General features: G+C 33.5%; 1 protein-coding gene across 1 annotated transcript in view; it reads left to right on the top strand.

The window, feature by feature from the left end:
• Positions 1-17182, top strand: part of LOC106881370 (kinesin-like protein KIF13A) — a 696895-nt gene that overhangs the window by 574777 nt on the left and 104936 nt on the right. The window contains 3 exon segments of the mRNA XM_052966922.1: positions 7186-7348; positions 10163-10336; positions 13082-13135. Of these exon segments, the coding sequence (XP_052822882.1) occupies positions 7186-7348; positions 10163-10336; positions 13082-13135 (391 nt within the window).

Raw genomic sequence — 17182 nt, forward strand, 5'->3', positions numbered from 1 at the left:
GTTCTGTTAAGTAGTTGGTGTTAGAAAGGGCATCCAGCTGTGAAAAACCATGTCAAAGTAGACAGTAGAGTTTGGTGAAATCCTCTGGCTCACCAGCTCCTGTCAAACCATCCACCCCATGCCAGCACGGAAGACAGGCATTAATTGATGATCTTGTGTGGTTTTCTTATTAGAGCAAAATAAAACTGTAAGGTTTCAAAACAAAACTGGCATGCCAATTTTTAAAAATTATTGTTTTAATGACTCATTAATGGCCATTGACTAATGCAGAAATTTTAAGAAAAATTGTGAGGTGGTCTTGTATTTGCTTGTATTATGTACTTTGCTTAGTCCACATTACTCTGTAAGGAGCATAGGGCTAGTTTCCCAGTTTCTCTTGTGTATACTCGTCTCTGGATGGGACAACAATCCATTGCAGGATTACTCATTGTTACCAGCTGACTGGATTGGAGCAACATGAAATGAAGTGTTTTGCTCAAGAACACAATACATCGCCCAGTCTAGAAATTGAAACTACAATCTCATAATCATGAGTCGAACACTGTAGCCACTAAGCCACATGCCTCCACTCTATACTTTACTGGGCATATAATTGATGATGACTTAAAAACCAAAATATGTGGTTCTATCATCAAAATATTTATTGGAACTGAGAATCGAAAATATTGTATTCACTTATTGTCACTGTAAGGGAGTTAATGATAATGAAATACAAATGTCATATATTATTAAAATATACAAGATTTACATTAAAATAATGTCTAATCTTACATATTAATTTATTGTTTATGGTTCTGATCATATTGATTTGATTACAATGGTGTCCACTTTCTGCATATGGGGAACAATCAACAGAATATTAGTTGTCATTGCAGTAGGTGGAAGGTTTTTAATTACAGTACTTTATTTCAGAGATATATTTATACCATTCTGCCTCACTTACCATCACACACACACACACACACACACACACACACACACACAAATGAGAGAAAGAGATGATGAATATTAGATACTTGTTTAATCAAGCTAGGATCTCTATCTTTTAATTGGAAGTAATGATAAATGTGAGCTGAGAGTTGCCTCTAGCTGAGTTGATAAGTCCTCACCTTCAGACCAATGAATGAATGTGTCACTGATTTATATCTTGTTATTAACAATATACTCTGACCCTCTAGCAGTGAGATTTTTCTTTGTTTTTTGGGGTTTTTTTAAATTTTGTTTTACAACTCGCAGTGATATTGTCCACCAAGCTATAAATAGGATCTCTGGACAAGTCAAGTTGTTTGAAAATGTAACTAGTAGAGTTGTGTTTTATTATTACTTTGCCATAGCAGAATCAGTAGAGCATCAGACAAAAGGCTTTGGTACTATTTCTTCAGATTCTTTACGTTCTGAATTCAAGTCTGGCTGAGGTCAATTTTTGCTTTTCATCTCATCTGGGTTGATAAGATAAAGCAGTAGTCAAGTACTGAGGTCAAACAAGATTCTGGTCCATACGTTCTGTCTGGCTTGTATATTTACTTATGGATAAATGAATAATAATAATATATACACTTTCTCTCTCTCTGGGGTAGTCATGTGTCTCCTCTACAGCAAGACACTTGTTTCTGCTTCTCTACTATATTCTAACCTCTCATCACCTGACACAAAGCCACCTCCCTCAATACCACTCCTCGCTCTCAGTTGAGAGATCCTTCTCTTGCAAGTTACTTGGTGACTTTGCTAGTGCTACATATAAAGCACCCAGTCCGTTCTGTTAAGTAGTTGGTGTTAGAAAGGGCATCCAGCTGTGAAAAACCATGTCAAAGTAGACAGTAGAGTTTGGTGAAATCCTCTGGCTCACCAGCTCCTGTCAAACCATCCACCCCATGCCAGCACGGAAGACAGGCATTAATTGATGGAACTCATTTACAATTGGAGCAATGTGATGAAAGCACAATGCACTGCCTCATCCAGAAATTGAAACCATGATTTTATGATCATGAGTGCTACACCCTGATCACTCAGCCACGTACTTTCATAGATATGCTGTTGAAATATAGAGAGAGCACTGGTGCTGGTGCCACATAAAAAGTACCCAGTACAGTTTGTGAAGTGGTTGGCAATAGAAAGAGCATAAAGCTGTAACAACCATGCCAAAACGGAAAATGGAACCTGGTGCTGCTTCTGGCCTTGCCAGCTCCTATCAAACTGTCCAGCTCATGCTAGCATGGAAAATAGATATTACATGATGATGGTAGCAGCTGGATTGTCGTTGATCATGGGTTTTAGGTCAGAGCTGATTCAACAGTTTAGAAACATGTCTACACGTTTCTTACTGATTCTAATACATCATTGACATAACTATTTCTTGTTTATAATTGATTGCTGTGTTTACAATGGTTCTTTGAATATGTGTGTGTGTGTGTGTATTGATATCACTAGATAGATAGATATAGATATATGTGTGTGAATGTGTATATAGATAGATAGATAGATAGATAGATGTGTGTGAATGTGTATATAGATAGATAGATAGATAGATAAGGAGAGAGACAGACAGACATTATGTATTAAAGCTATCTTCATCCAGGGCCGTACATTTCAAACAGAAATTTCTAGCACCACAATGGTAATTACAGACTCCCACCTTCCAATGAATCCCGTTTATTATACATTGTTTACAATCAAGGAAATGCTTGAAGCTACTGTTTTTATTTCATATATTTTTTTTTTCCTTTCTCTTTTCTTAATGATTTAATAACTAACCATTCTTGTTCTGTTTTTCAAGTTTTTCACCCTTTTGTTCTGCTTAACCCCTTCAGCTATGGGAGTTCAGTTTGGAAATTTATCAATTTCTCCAATCACACATCTTCTTACATCCTATCATCTTCTTACATCCTAATTCGTTACACTCTTATAAACTTTGTGGCCTTTCCTAACATGAACAGTTTTTAATCTAGTCAATGTGTCATTTCTGACTAAAATACCCGCCAGCTTCTTCTCATAAACATCTTCGCTTTCTCCTACTCTCTCTCTCTCTCTCTCATTTTCTTGCGCTCTCCACCCCCACCCCCCATCTCAACAGGGTACTTTTCTTACGAATCCTTTTATTCATGTTATTTATTTACAGTGTTTGTTTCATGGTTGTATTGAGCAAATTAGTTTGAACCTAATTCCACTTTTTCCATCTATTTATATTTGTTATGCAATGAGCCATACAGGACCTTACACCCACCCACACACACATACACACACACACACACACACACACACACACACACACATGTACATATATATATATATATATATTACTTTATTTTATTTTATGGCTTGTGAATATCCTCTGACAGAAATTTCCTGATTTCTTATTGATGGTTTACAATTGAAAATATACATACATGCACAGGCTTAATGACTCATCATTGCCAGTGCTTCCTCAACGAATACTTCATATCCCCCACACACTCACACTTCTGCTAGTATTTGAGAGTGTTGTCTCTATCAGTGATGTTACTTGACTGTTTTTGGCAGTGGGGAGGCATCTTGCTTCTTCTGCCACACCACAACTACATTAAAGAATGTTACTCATTTCAAACTAATAAGGTACTAATTTGGACTGATAACTTGTTGAATTTTGATTATTTTCTTTAATATTTTCTTCTTTTTTTTTTAACCAGTTGCTTCTAACTCAGTATTTTGTCTTAGTAGCCAACGAGAGTGTTCTTCGCTGGTACCACATAGTTGTTCAACTTGCAAGAAATAACGTCAGATGTCTCTCAAACCACAATGTACCCTCTTATAAAAGCAAGAACACATTGGAGAATGGCATGGTCCAAAATACACAGAATCAAGAGCAAGAAATTTCTTAGAAATAAAAAAAAGACAGGGTGGTCACATTTGGAATGTGACTCAGTAGTCTGCTCAGAGCTAACTCAGGCTTTCAACACAACGATTCAGTATTCCCATAAAAGGAATACTCACAAAAAAAAAAAAAGAGGAAAGAATATTGTATATATTGTTTTTGTTTAAATCTTTAAAAGTGTAGACTATCTCATTTATGTTTAAATTTCTACAGAAATATGGCCAATATATTGATTTTTATCTGACTCTCTGGCACATGTCAAAGTGAGTGTTATATTTGCTCAAGTCTATTACTTATGTCATTCTCTTCTTCTCTTGTTTACGCTGAAGATAGATTGCAAAGTAGAAATTCCACTTATGTACTTCTAATTACTTAATTCATTCTATAACTTAATCACACACACATAAATAATTTACTCTAGATTAATGTTTTCAATTCACTACTGATCGGTTTTTGGGATTTTTTTTTAGTATGGATTTTTTTTTCATTTTGCAAAAACGGTTGTAAAGTATGTAAAGAATAAAAGTTTAGGAAGGTATAACAATGCAATATAGAACAAAAAATGGGCTGTATACCTGTTGTAACTTGGTAAACTGTAGTCCGATGATATTTCGGAATTAGAATTCCTTCTTCAGATCTTAATTTGCTGGAGTCTCTGCTATAAAGTAGTTTTGAATTAGAGCGTTCATAGAGATATAACAATAAAACAATATGTATATTGATTGGCTGTGTGGTTAAGAACTTTGCTTCCCAACCACATGGTTTTGGGTTCAGTCCTATTGTGTGGCACCTTGAGTAAATGACTTCTACAAATAGTCACATGTTGACCAAAACCTTGTCAGTGAATTTGGGAGACAGAAACTGAAAGAGGTCCATTGTGTATGTGTAGATATATGTGTGTGTGTGTACGTGTTTATGCCTCTTTGTCTTGACATTGCATGATGGTTGTAAAAGCACATCACTGTCATATAAAGTGGTATTATTTGCCTCCAATCTTCGATGGAAGCATGTTGGGTCATGGGGAAATATTACTTTACTTAGAAACAGGTGAGAGTTAGTGACAGGAAGGGCATCTGCTTGTAGAAAATCTGCATACACATGGCTTTGTGAATACAGAGTTCACTTGACAACCACACCATTATGGGTTGACTCCCACTGTGTGTCACTTTGAGCGAGCATCTTCTGTAGCTTCAGGCCAACCAATGCCTGTATGGAAGTCCACTCTGTGTATGTGTGTTTATGCATGACAGTGGACATTTCTGTGTCTTCTTATGACACCATCCAAGCAAAAAATAGTGGCACCATTCACAGCAAAGATTATATCTAGTAGCACTCTGTTTTTGAAACCCAGTGTAATAAATAATTCCTTAGTTGAAAATGGGTAATGAGTTACCAACAGAAGGGGCATTCAACTCTTAAATAAGTATAGATACAACCCATGCCAGTATGAAAAAAACAAATGTAAATAAGAATGTTTTATAAAATAGAGAGAAAAATAAAGTGGTCTTTCTATATACAGCAGAAATTTGATTTGCTAGCAAGCTAATTTACTGGTCCAGTTTGGATTCCCTGTTGGAACTACTTGACATCATTTCCAATACTAACCTCTTTTAGAACTACATAAACATCAACTTATAGCATTGATATCCTCCTCCTCCTCTTCCATTTCTCCTCTTTTATGTCAATGTAAAAAAAAAATAAATGCATTTGTAAAGATTCTTTTCAAATGACATCAATTTAGTTTACTATTCCATTGCACTAAAGTTGTGAATCAGCAGAGATCTGTGTTATTTACTCTACATATTAAACCATCGATATTACATGCAATACACCGTTATATCAAAAATATTAATCCATATTCAGTGACATTCCGAGTCCTTCAGCTGGAAATAATGTTATTTCCAATTGAAGTCTTACCGTTTCTAAGTCTACTGATAGAGTTTTGCACAGACATCTTACTAAGTTAGTGTTTCATGTTTTTATTTGAATCTAGCACAGTCTGAGTTGGTTGAAAACTTTATTATTTCTGTATGCATAAATGTAATTCATAAAATGAAAATATGAAGTCTGTTGCTAATGTTGATGCTTGGTACCAGGTCAGTCATGAATGAGCAAACTGGTGATAAAAGGCATTTCAACTATATATGCATTTTTCTTAACCATTTAGCATTGAAACCAGCCATATCCAGCTAAAATGTTCTACCTGTTTTATCTCCAAACTGGCCAAATCTGGGCTCTCACACCTACCCTACAATGTCATTTTAAACATAAACAGTCACCCCAATCAAAGTCTCGAAGCTGTGAGATAGAGTGTGCTCGGTTTAAAACAATGGAAATTAGAAAGGTGGCGAGCTGGCAGAATCGTTAGCACACCGGGCAAAATGCTTAGCGGTATTTCGTCTGCCGTTACGTTCTGGGTTCAAATTCTGCCGAAGTCGACTATGCCTTTCATCCTTTCGGGGCTGATAAATTAAGTACCAGTTACACACTGGGGTCGATGTAATCGACTTAATCCCTTTGTTTGTCCCTTCTATGTTTAGCCCCTTGTGGGCAATAAAGAAATAACAATGGAAATTAGATTTGAAAGAGTAACTCGAATGCTAAAGGATTAACTCGTTTCAGTGATGAGACCTAAGCCATGCTAGGACACCACCTTGAAGTGTTAGTCAAGAAAATCGCCCTTAGTGCTTATTTTTTAGTCTGATATTTATTCTATCAGTCTCTTTTGCCAAGCCACTAGGTTACAAGAACATAAACAAAACAACACCAGCTTTGAAGTAGTGTAAAGAGACAAACACAGACACAAAGACATGCAGCTCACATACACACATATATATGCATAAAAGGCCTCCACACAGTTTCTGTCTAGCAAATTCACTCACAAGGCATGAGGAAGGGGGTTGGCTACTATTTCTAGCAGGCTGTGTAACCACATATAGACTCCTTCTTGGCTCTTCTTGTTTTTCCTTGGATCAGATCAACTTTTATTAAACAATTCATTGACATGATGAAAGCCTTCAATGTTCCAGACAATGGCATTTTTTTTTTCTTTTTTAATAGATTATATTGTAAGTAGGACTGCATTATCCAATGTGTTCTCTTTTTAAGATAGTAACATCTAATTTGAGAGATTTGACAGTTATTTCTAACAGGTTAAGTGAACCTGGTCACTTTGCATATGGTTTGAAAAAATATATTGTTTTTCTTCCCAGTTTTGTTATTATGTAACTAAATGTTATTAGAATATCCTTAATCTTCTTGCAATGGCTCTCTGTTCTAAACATATGTATAAGAGTAATGTGTTTGTCATAATTAATTTTCTTTCCATTTATTAACAGAGAGAAACTATTCAAGCAGAGCTTGGCGAAACTTCGAGAAGAAGTAATCAAGGCAAACACTTTGGTGAGAGAAGCCAACGACTTGGCACAAGAAATGGGTAGACAGACTGAATTCCATGTCACCCTTCAGATCCCTGCTGCCAATCTCAGCCCAAACAGACGTGTAAGTATTTTGTATAGGGCTTCTTTTTGTCTTTGGAGTATTATTTAATATGAAAACTCTATCCATGGAAAATAATCATTCACTAAAACCAAGCTCAAATTCGTTCTCTTCTTTTTTTTTCCTTCTTGAGCCTCATAACTCATTAGGCCAATTACCCACTTTCCATGGCATATAAGTAACCAAAATCACAACGTTCCCTGTTGACGGGTCCAAAGCCAACAATTTTGAGGGAACAAGACAATTGCATCGACCCCAGTACTTGACTGGAACTTTATTTTATCAACCTCAAAGAGATAAACGGCAAAGTTGACCTGGGCAGGATTTGAACTCAGACTCTAAAGAGCTGGAAGAAATGTCACAAAACATTGATGTGCTAATGATTCTGCTGGCTCAGTGGCTTCTCTCTTAAATAGAAGTTGATAATCTTTAGAGCTGTGGATATCTACACACATTTCTTTTTTTTTTTTTTTTTTTTTTTTAACAATCAATATATTAATTTATAACATTTTAACTTTTTTTTCATTTTTGCAACCGTTAAGTATTCAGTGTTTGCTGAGAATTAATGACTTGGTGCTTAAAGTATTGGAACATTGATTCAGACATTGCCAAAGGCAATTACTTTGTGTTCTGAGTCAAGACATATTGCTCTAAATAGCAAGTAACTCAACCTCATAGATGAAAAAAAACTAGCATGTATGTACAGGTGCAGCTATGTGTTTAAGAAGTTTGCTTCACAAACACGTGGTTTTGAGTTCAGCTCCACTGTGTGGCATCGTGGGCTAGTGCCTTCTATTATAGTCTCAGGCCAACCAAAGCTTCGTCAGTGGATTTGTTAGATGAAAACTGAAAGAAGCCCACCCTCTGTCTGTGTGTGTGTGTCCTTGTCTTGACATTACATGATGTAAATGAGTGTTGCTGCCATACATGCAGCATCATTCATTTCCAATATTCTTCAAAGAAATGTCTGGCCATAGAAAAATAGTAACCTTGTTTGCAAGCGAGGGTTAGAGTCAAAAGGGGCATCCAGCCATAGAAAGTCTGTTTTAACCCTTTTTGAATTAATCGTGCATTATCTCATAGCTTTGAGATTTTGATGATGTGATTGTTTATTCCTAGAATAATATTATAGGGTAGGTGTGACATGTTAGATCTGGCCTGTTTGAACATAAGACAAGTAGGATAGTTGGGCTGGATATGGTCTGTTTAAATCCCAAAGGGTTAATAAACCCTATTTTACCCATGCAAGTAAGGGAAGATAGACATTACAAAAATGATGGTCATGAAATGATATAGATGAGAAGTCAGCAATAAATGTGGTGTATCTTCACCAACCATTTACACAAATTCTTGAATTCATAACACTATTTGAGACCATGCTAAATATGTAGATGATAAAACATTTCCAAAGAAGAAATTACGTTTATTTAATGAGATGTACAACAAATAGGGGCCAAACAAATAAGTTTGTGAACTTAGTTATTCATTCATATATACTAAATGTGTAAGGTTCAGGTATGGTTGTGTGGTTAAGAAGTTCACTTCACAACCACATGGTTTTTGAGTTCAATCTCACTGCACTGTACCTTGAGCAAGTGCTTTTTACTATAGCCCTGGGTCAAGCTATGGTGCATTTGTGTTCATCTTTGTTTGTCTCACATCACTTCATGACTGGTGTTTGTTTGTTTGTTTGTTTGTTTATGTTCCCATAACTAAGCAGTTTGACAAATAGAAACCAATAAAATAAGTAAAGGGGTTAGTTTCATTGACTAAACGTTTGGAGCCCCAGGGCTGCAGTCCAATGACTGAAACAAGTAAAAGAATTAAAGAGCACTGTGTTAGATTTCTTGTGGCTTCATTCATTCTATCCACCGTAAATCTTATACTAAATTGTCACATTGACTTAATAGTAGATTACATACCAGGATAATATGAGAATGGCTTCATGACTTACATTTCTAAGCACAGATCTGCCTCTGCCATAAATAAGTTCAACAGAATGAGGAAGAAGACAGGTAGAATCCATGCTAATTGATTTGCTGCAATTGTATTGCAAGATTATCAGTTTGCCATTCTCTCACCTGATACATCAGGTTCATTTAAATCTGCTGATATGAATCATAAGTCACCCAGCAAACAAATAGATATTCATTGCTATGTAATAGCTTTCTTCAGTCATCTGCTTTTCTTCATACTAAATCTTTGATAAATCTATTTCTTATTTGTATCCGTTGTTATAGTTGAAAGTGAACTTTTCATTTGTACAATGACGGAAATTTATCTGAGACCAGACTTGATGATAACAGAATTTTTTGCAAAATAAAACAAGTTTAATTAATAAAGAGATTTTAATTACTTAAAAAGAAAAAGTTGATAAATATTGAAAGTTTATAAATAAACATTGTATGAAATATTTTTTAGAGAGTTAGCTTCATAATACTCTTTGCATTAAGTATATTAACACTAATTAACTTTAACAGAAAATATTTGTGATCATTTAATAGACAAAAGCATACAATAATAACTAAGTTTGTCTCTTTGTATATAAAGCTGATTGATCTTTGCTTAATATAAAGTTCATACAAGATGATAAATCTTGGACAATAGGATGGAACAGTGTGTTTAATGATCTTTTCCTTTTTTCCAATTAAATCTGATACACAGTGAAAAAAAAACTTTTTCCAAATGAACATTTATGTACTTCCTGTTAGCATGAATATATTGTTTAATATCTAACGCCATAAAACAATCTGTAAAATTTATTCATGTTGTTCTAATAAACGATTTCTTCTTTTCCTTGCCTCTGCTGTTTTATAGAGAGGAGCATTTGTAAGCGAGCCAGCAATTTTAGTGAAGAGAAAATGTCACAACAGCCAGATTTGGTCAATGGAGAAATTTGAGAACAAAATTATTGATATGCGGGAGTTGTATGATGAAAACAAAACTTTGGCACATCCATTGATGGTACTAGAAGAATCTGATGATTACTCGGTCGGTGTTGCTTTTTGCATGGCTTGTCGCTTGACTTTCACTTCTCTGTCTTATATAGGTTTCAATATCCATTAATCGTTTTTCTACAAATTGATATTTATATTAGACTGACAGATAACTTATTACTTTAAACCTCATAAAATAACATAACAGACAATTGTAAATTCATGTTTAGATTTCTGTCTTAGAACTATATTGTAACTCTGCACTAAACCATTGAACTTTGAGAGTCAGTGAGTCTGAGTTCAAGTCCTGTTCACATTTTTTTTTTTTACCTTTATGAGGACAATACTAAGTTTCATCTCTTGAAATACACTGCTTTACATAGTTCAATAAGAGATGAGGAGAGTAAAGGTCTATTTTGCTTTAAAAAAAATCAACTTGAAAATGACATTTTAGTTTGAAAAATCTGTTTCTAATTGCTGTATAAAGTTATTTAATTAAACTTTTATCAGTAATTACAGTAATCAGAAAATAATCAGTCTAGATTAGTCATCCAGTATTATTGCATTTTATCTCACTAATAATGTTTGTTAATCAGTGAGTCAGTACTTGATTTTAACTAACACAAATACATCCATCACTTGACCTCTTCTAATAAGACGTATATGTACACACACACATACATACACATATATACATGCATGTGCATATACATATATAGATGTATGTATATATACATGCATGTGTATTCATATATTTTATATATAGATGTATGTGCGTATATATATATGTGTTATTTCTTTACTACCCACAAGGGGCTACACACATAGGGGACAAACGAAGACAGACAAACGGATTAAGTCGATTATATCGACCCCAGTGCGTAACTGGTACTTTATCGACCCCGAAAGGATGAAAGGCAAAGTCGACCTCGGCGGAATTTGAACTCAGAACGTAGCGGCAGACGAAATACCGCCAAGCATTTCGCCCGGCGTGCTAACGTTTCTGCCAGCTCGCCGCCATGTGTGTGTGTACATACGTATATATATGTGTGTGTATATATATGTATGATGGATTAGTTTTATGTAATGTATCTATATCTCTTCTTTAATAGCCCATGGGGGGAATATCAGCTGAAGGCTATAAGCTAATGGCACCCTCATCAGTTTTATTATATTGTGTAGCTGCTAACATTAATGACATGTCTTCCTCTCAGTAAACTAATTTATAAACCAGGTAGACTGGGCAGTCGAGATTTGTGTGTATTTTCCAAGTATACAGTTTAGCTCTGGTGACAAGAAACTATCCATCAGTCTTCATCCAGTCTGCCATTTGTCATTGTCACTTTTACTATGTTCACTGTAAAGGAACTTCTACTAACATTCAGAAGCAAAAGATGTTTTATCAGGAAATTTTAGTTACCATTTTTATTGCTTTGATAATTTAAAATTTTGATGGGATCTTTCATTTGTCAAGGTAGAATTAAGAATAGGTAAATTTAAATTTAATTTCTTTCTGCACAGCTTTACCTGCATTGCCCACTGCTTTTTTCTTTTCTTCTTCTTTTTTTTTTTTTTTTAAATAGTTGGGGATTCCTTTTGGATCAGTTATTTTCAATTTGTCTTCAGAAATGTGCTAGATTAATGTTTCTTGCTGTATAATGGTTTCAAATTCATATTCTGCATCAAACATTGCATGAAATCATTTAAGAAGTCAGTTTCTTAAATTCGCTTGCTTCAATCCAATATGTTATAAATTTGCTATCTCTCTCTTGCAAACTTTGGATAACTTTCTAATAGCACCAAAATCAAGAGGTTATATACTATGTACCCTGTTAGTAAACCAAATTTAAATTCTTTTTTTGGTGTGTTATTAATTTTCTCAGGAATTCTAGAAATCCTTTGGTTTTATGTAATTTTACTGTGACATAAAATTAATTTTATCAGCTACATAGTTACATTTTGTATTTTTAGGATAGTCTATTAATGCTTGAAAGTAATTAGTAAGATTTTTATAAAACTCTAACGTTTTTGGTGTAGTGATTTGGAATAAAACTTAATGATTGGTTAAAACTATTATAATGCTACTGTATATCACCAACATGTAAACACAGACATTCTTAGACAAGTTGATACATAAAAGGTTAAAAGGATATAGCTATCACTCTTATCATTTTCAGTGACTCAAACCATTTCTTTTGTTACCATTTCTTACTTTTAGAAAACTGGCTTCTTTCTTCATCTTTTTATTTGCATTTTGATTACCATTATTTACAATTTTCCTCTCAAAATGTACTTTTCTACTGCTTCATCTTTACTTCCACTTTACTCAAGTGGTAGTATCTCTAAATATGGATGAAGCATCTTGCAGCAGTATTGCAAATATTGACAAAGCATCATGTAGTATCTTCAAATATTGACTAAGATTTTTTTTTTTAAAATTCTATTCCAATCCTTCAGAAATTAATTACAGTTACACTGATAGTTTAAAAATGGAAGCTTGTTTTACTTTTGAAAGTGAATCAGTGCTAAGCCAGTTATTCTATACAGATTCAGCTGAATAATTTAGTTTCATTTGTAGCATGAACGGAACGATAAAATGTTTTTAGAAAATGATGTAAGTCTTGCGCAAACATTAAATCCATCCTCGGCTCCATCTTACTCCAGCTATCTTCTATAGATTAGCATTAAACATCCCCTGTTCATTTGATTCTTTAGAAAAATCTTTAAATATGATTACTTGCTTTTGATCTGAGCCAAAATTCCAATCTATAAGAAAACCAAATCTATTTTGTTATAACAGAGATGCAACCAAACAAAAAGTTCCACACATTCAGTTGAGAGTCAGGCAAGCAAAGTAAACAAATCTTTTGTTTTTCTGTATTAATGTCATTTTTATAACTAGTAATGAGAGAAGTATTTGTTAGTTTTTTTTGTTTTTTTTTTGTGTCTTGTGTTTTCGTTCTTTTGCCCCATGCCACACATTTTGTGTGTGTATGTATTTCTTGATTATTTTGTGTGGTTGTTTTATAAATGCACATGTTTGTGTTTGTGTGTGTGTGTGTGTGCATAAAACCCATACAAATAAATAAGTATCACGCTTTCATAAACAAGTATACATGTTTAATAGATACTTCATATAAATCTCTCATATATGTATGTGTGTGTGTGTGACTATTATACACACACAAATATGCACATATATGCATATATATAGATAAATATGTACATATATGTAAATAGATAGATGCAGATATACACTCACATATATCTATAAGTATATGATATATAAATATGCATGCGTATATATATATATATAATACAAAAAATATATATGCATTTATACACACATATATGTATATACTTTCATCTACATGTGTATATAGATGCATATCAGGGTACAGGACATTAGAACAATGAACTACAGACAACGGAACGAACACATAGGAAAACAGAAAGCCACTTGGAATTATTCATCAGCTGCCTCTATTCTAACTCAACGTTTCGAAGATATATATATATATATATATATATGAAATATATGTTAGTATGGGTGCACATTTTCACATGACAGCAGCAAACAATCAGAAATAAAGGTAACAAAATAGTGAAACTCTTAATAATGTGAACAGCACCAGTAGTAACAAGCGAAGATGAATGAAAATCTGTTGGGGAAGAATGTAATATCAGTGAACATATTGAAGTAAACAACTTCTGTTCTTTGATATTTCTGATTACATAGTTACCACCAAAAATAGCTACCAGCCTTGTAGAAGAAAAGATTTCACAACAAACTTGCATATTTATACAAACAGTTGATTATTCAACACATTTTTGTCTGTGTATGTGTGTGTGTGTAGATAGATGTGTTGAATATATTAATGCTTGTTCTTATGACAAGTTGTTATAAAAACAATTTAAAATTAGACTGAAAAAATACTCAATACTTTCTGTAGAGCACATATTTATTATACTTTTACCAGAAGGATGACAGCAACTTTGAAGTTTTGCCAGTCCAATATAGACTAGCAAGCCAAAACTTCAAAGTCACTGTTACCCCTCTTCTTGTAAAAGTATAATGAATATATAAATATTTTTTACGAACACTTTTTTTTTCTGTGCAAAGCAGTTTGTGGGAGAGCTTAGTAAAAGTGAAAATAATTAGATATAGAATGATGATATCTACATGCAATGACATAGAGCTAATACAAAGGGACACTTGAAATTAAAATCAGACCATATTTTAAAATAAAGGTATGCTGTCTCCAAACATATTGTGTTTCTTGTGGTCAGATATTCATAAAAATCCATGGTCATCGTATGCCATTGCTGTAAGAGCTGCAAAGAGAAATGGAGAAGTGTGTTGCCAACCCTTACCTGTTTCCAAGCTGACATGTTTCCATGGAAGATTGGAAATGGACACCACTTGTATGACAGTGATGCTCATTTACAACTATCACACAATGCCAAGACAAAGAGATATACATATATGATGAGCTTGCACACACACACACACACACACACACCTGTGTGTATGTATATATGAGTATGTGTACAATGTAGCAACAGGTAGAAGTATATGCTCAATATAATTGGGTGTTATTTATTGATTCAAAGTTAATGGTCTCACTCTGACTCTACTCTAACACTTGGCATTGGATTACTCCATGTATTGAGTACTCTTTCTCAAGTAGCTCAAAACACAAACACACACACACACATACACATACACACACACATATACATGTGTGTGTGCTCAACCTGTACAAAAGGAAAGCTACTGGCCAAATACCAACACTTACATAAATACTCACTGGCACACACACACACACATACATATAGAGGGCTTCATTATCCCTGTTAAATAAATGCATGCATAATCTACCTCAGGTGTTTACTTTTCGCTTTCATGTTTCAAACTCTACAACAATGTCACACAAACATGCATCCATACACACGTGTGTGGGCTGTGCATTTTGGCTATTTTTGCTTTTGCATGGTGTATGTTATTTTTTACTTCGTTTTATATTTGTTTGGATTATAGTACTGTTTTTCTGCATGTGTGTGCATATATATATATATATATATATATGTATGTATGTATGTATATATATACATATGTATATATATATATATATATATATATATATATATATATATATATATATATTTATAAATTAGATTATCATCTTGTTTTATTAGGCTTATTGCTTAATTAGAATGTGGTTGTCTTTTTATTTTGCTCTCTCTTTCTCTCTCTCTCTCTCTCTCTCTCTCTCTCTCTCCCCCTTTCTCTTACTTCATGCATATACATGTGTGTATATATGTATGTATATACATATATACACATATAATCACACATTGCCTTCCTCGTCTTTCTGCACCCCTTAATCTGTTATTTTCAAGCAATAGGAAAGAACCTTTTTTCTTTTCTTTTTTTTTCTTTTTTTTTTTTGGTTTTTTTTTTCTATTTTCATAACATAATTGTTGTTGCTGCTGCTGCTGCTGCTGGTGTTTGTAGTTGCTATGAATCACCTCTTCATATACCTGTTTATGTTTTTCTACTTTTATACTGTTTTGCTGTATTTTGCTCTATTCTCTCTCTCTCTCTTTCTCTTTCATACACATACATGTTTCGTCTCTTTCTCACTTTCTCCCTTTCTCTCTCTTATGAATGAATGCTACAATGAAATTTGTGTTTTTGTTCCTATAACAGTGATTATTATTATTATTAATTTTTATTATTATTATTATTATTATTGTGTGTGTGTGTGCGTGCGTGCCTGTTTTGTGGTTGTTTTCTATTGCCAATGTTTGAAATATGCTAGAGCTGATGGGAAATTCTAATAGGCAGTTCTTTTATTCCTACTTTGATATTCCAATAAATTCTTTGTCTATTTGTTGCCATGGCAATCTGAAGAACTGCTCCATTCTAATAGTATCTCTATTCATTCAACTGTCCTGAATTTACATTGTCAAAGAATACAGCAAGGTCCATTGAATCTGACCTTTCACCTGTGTGCAATACAAAACTAAAGTTTACTTTGGAAAATTTTTGCATTGCACTAGAATTTTCTAGGGTCTATTATTATCATATTATCATCATTATTATTATTATTATTATTATTATTGAAACATTGACTAAAATATGTTTTGTATAGTTTTTTTTGTTTGTTCATTAGTAATTGTATTTCATTCGAATGTTAAGGAGCTTAATTAATAGAACCAACTTTTAATGAAAGTATATCGGTTTGTGTGACTGTGTTTATATGTGTATGAGGATGTTATACGTAACTATGCAGGTGTGTATGTGTGTGTGTGTTTGTATGTTATAAATTGGTATTATATCAATGTGTGTGGATGGAAATGTATGCACACATGTATATATATGCATGTATGTATACATGCATCTAAGTGTGCATGCATATATATATATATATATATATATACACACACACACACACACACACATATATACACACATGTATGTACATGCATATATACGTATGAATATATGTATGTATATGTATAATATATATATATATATATATATATATATATATGTACATACATGTGTGTATATATATGTATGTATATACATATATATGTATGCATTTATGTGTGTGTACATGCATATGTATGTTTATGCATGTATATATATATATATGTATGTATATATATATATGTGTGTGTGTGTGTAAATATGTATGTATATGCATATATATGTATGCATTTTATATATATGTATATATATATACACATTAGTGTGTGGGTGTGTCATCATCATCATCATCAGTGAACATCTGGCTTTCATGCTGGCACAGGTTGGATTGGTTGACAGGAGCTGGTAAGACGGAAGAATGCACCAAGCACTAATGTAAGCTTTGGCATAGTTTCTATGGCT

Source organism: Octopus bimaculoides, chromosome 4 (genome assembly GCF_001194135.2).
Source record: "Octopus bimaculoides isolate UCB-OBI-ISO-001 chromosome 4, ASM119413v2, whole genome shotgun sequence".
NCBI lineage: Eukaryota > Metazoa > Mollusca > Cephalopoda > Octopoda > Octopodidae > Octopus > Octopus bimaculoides.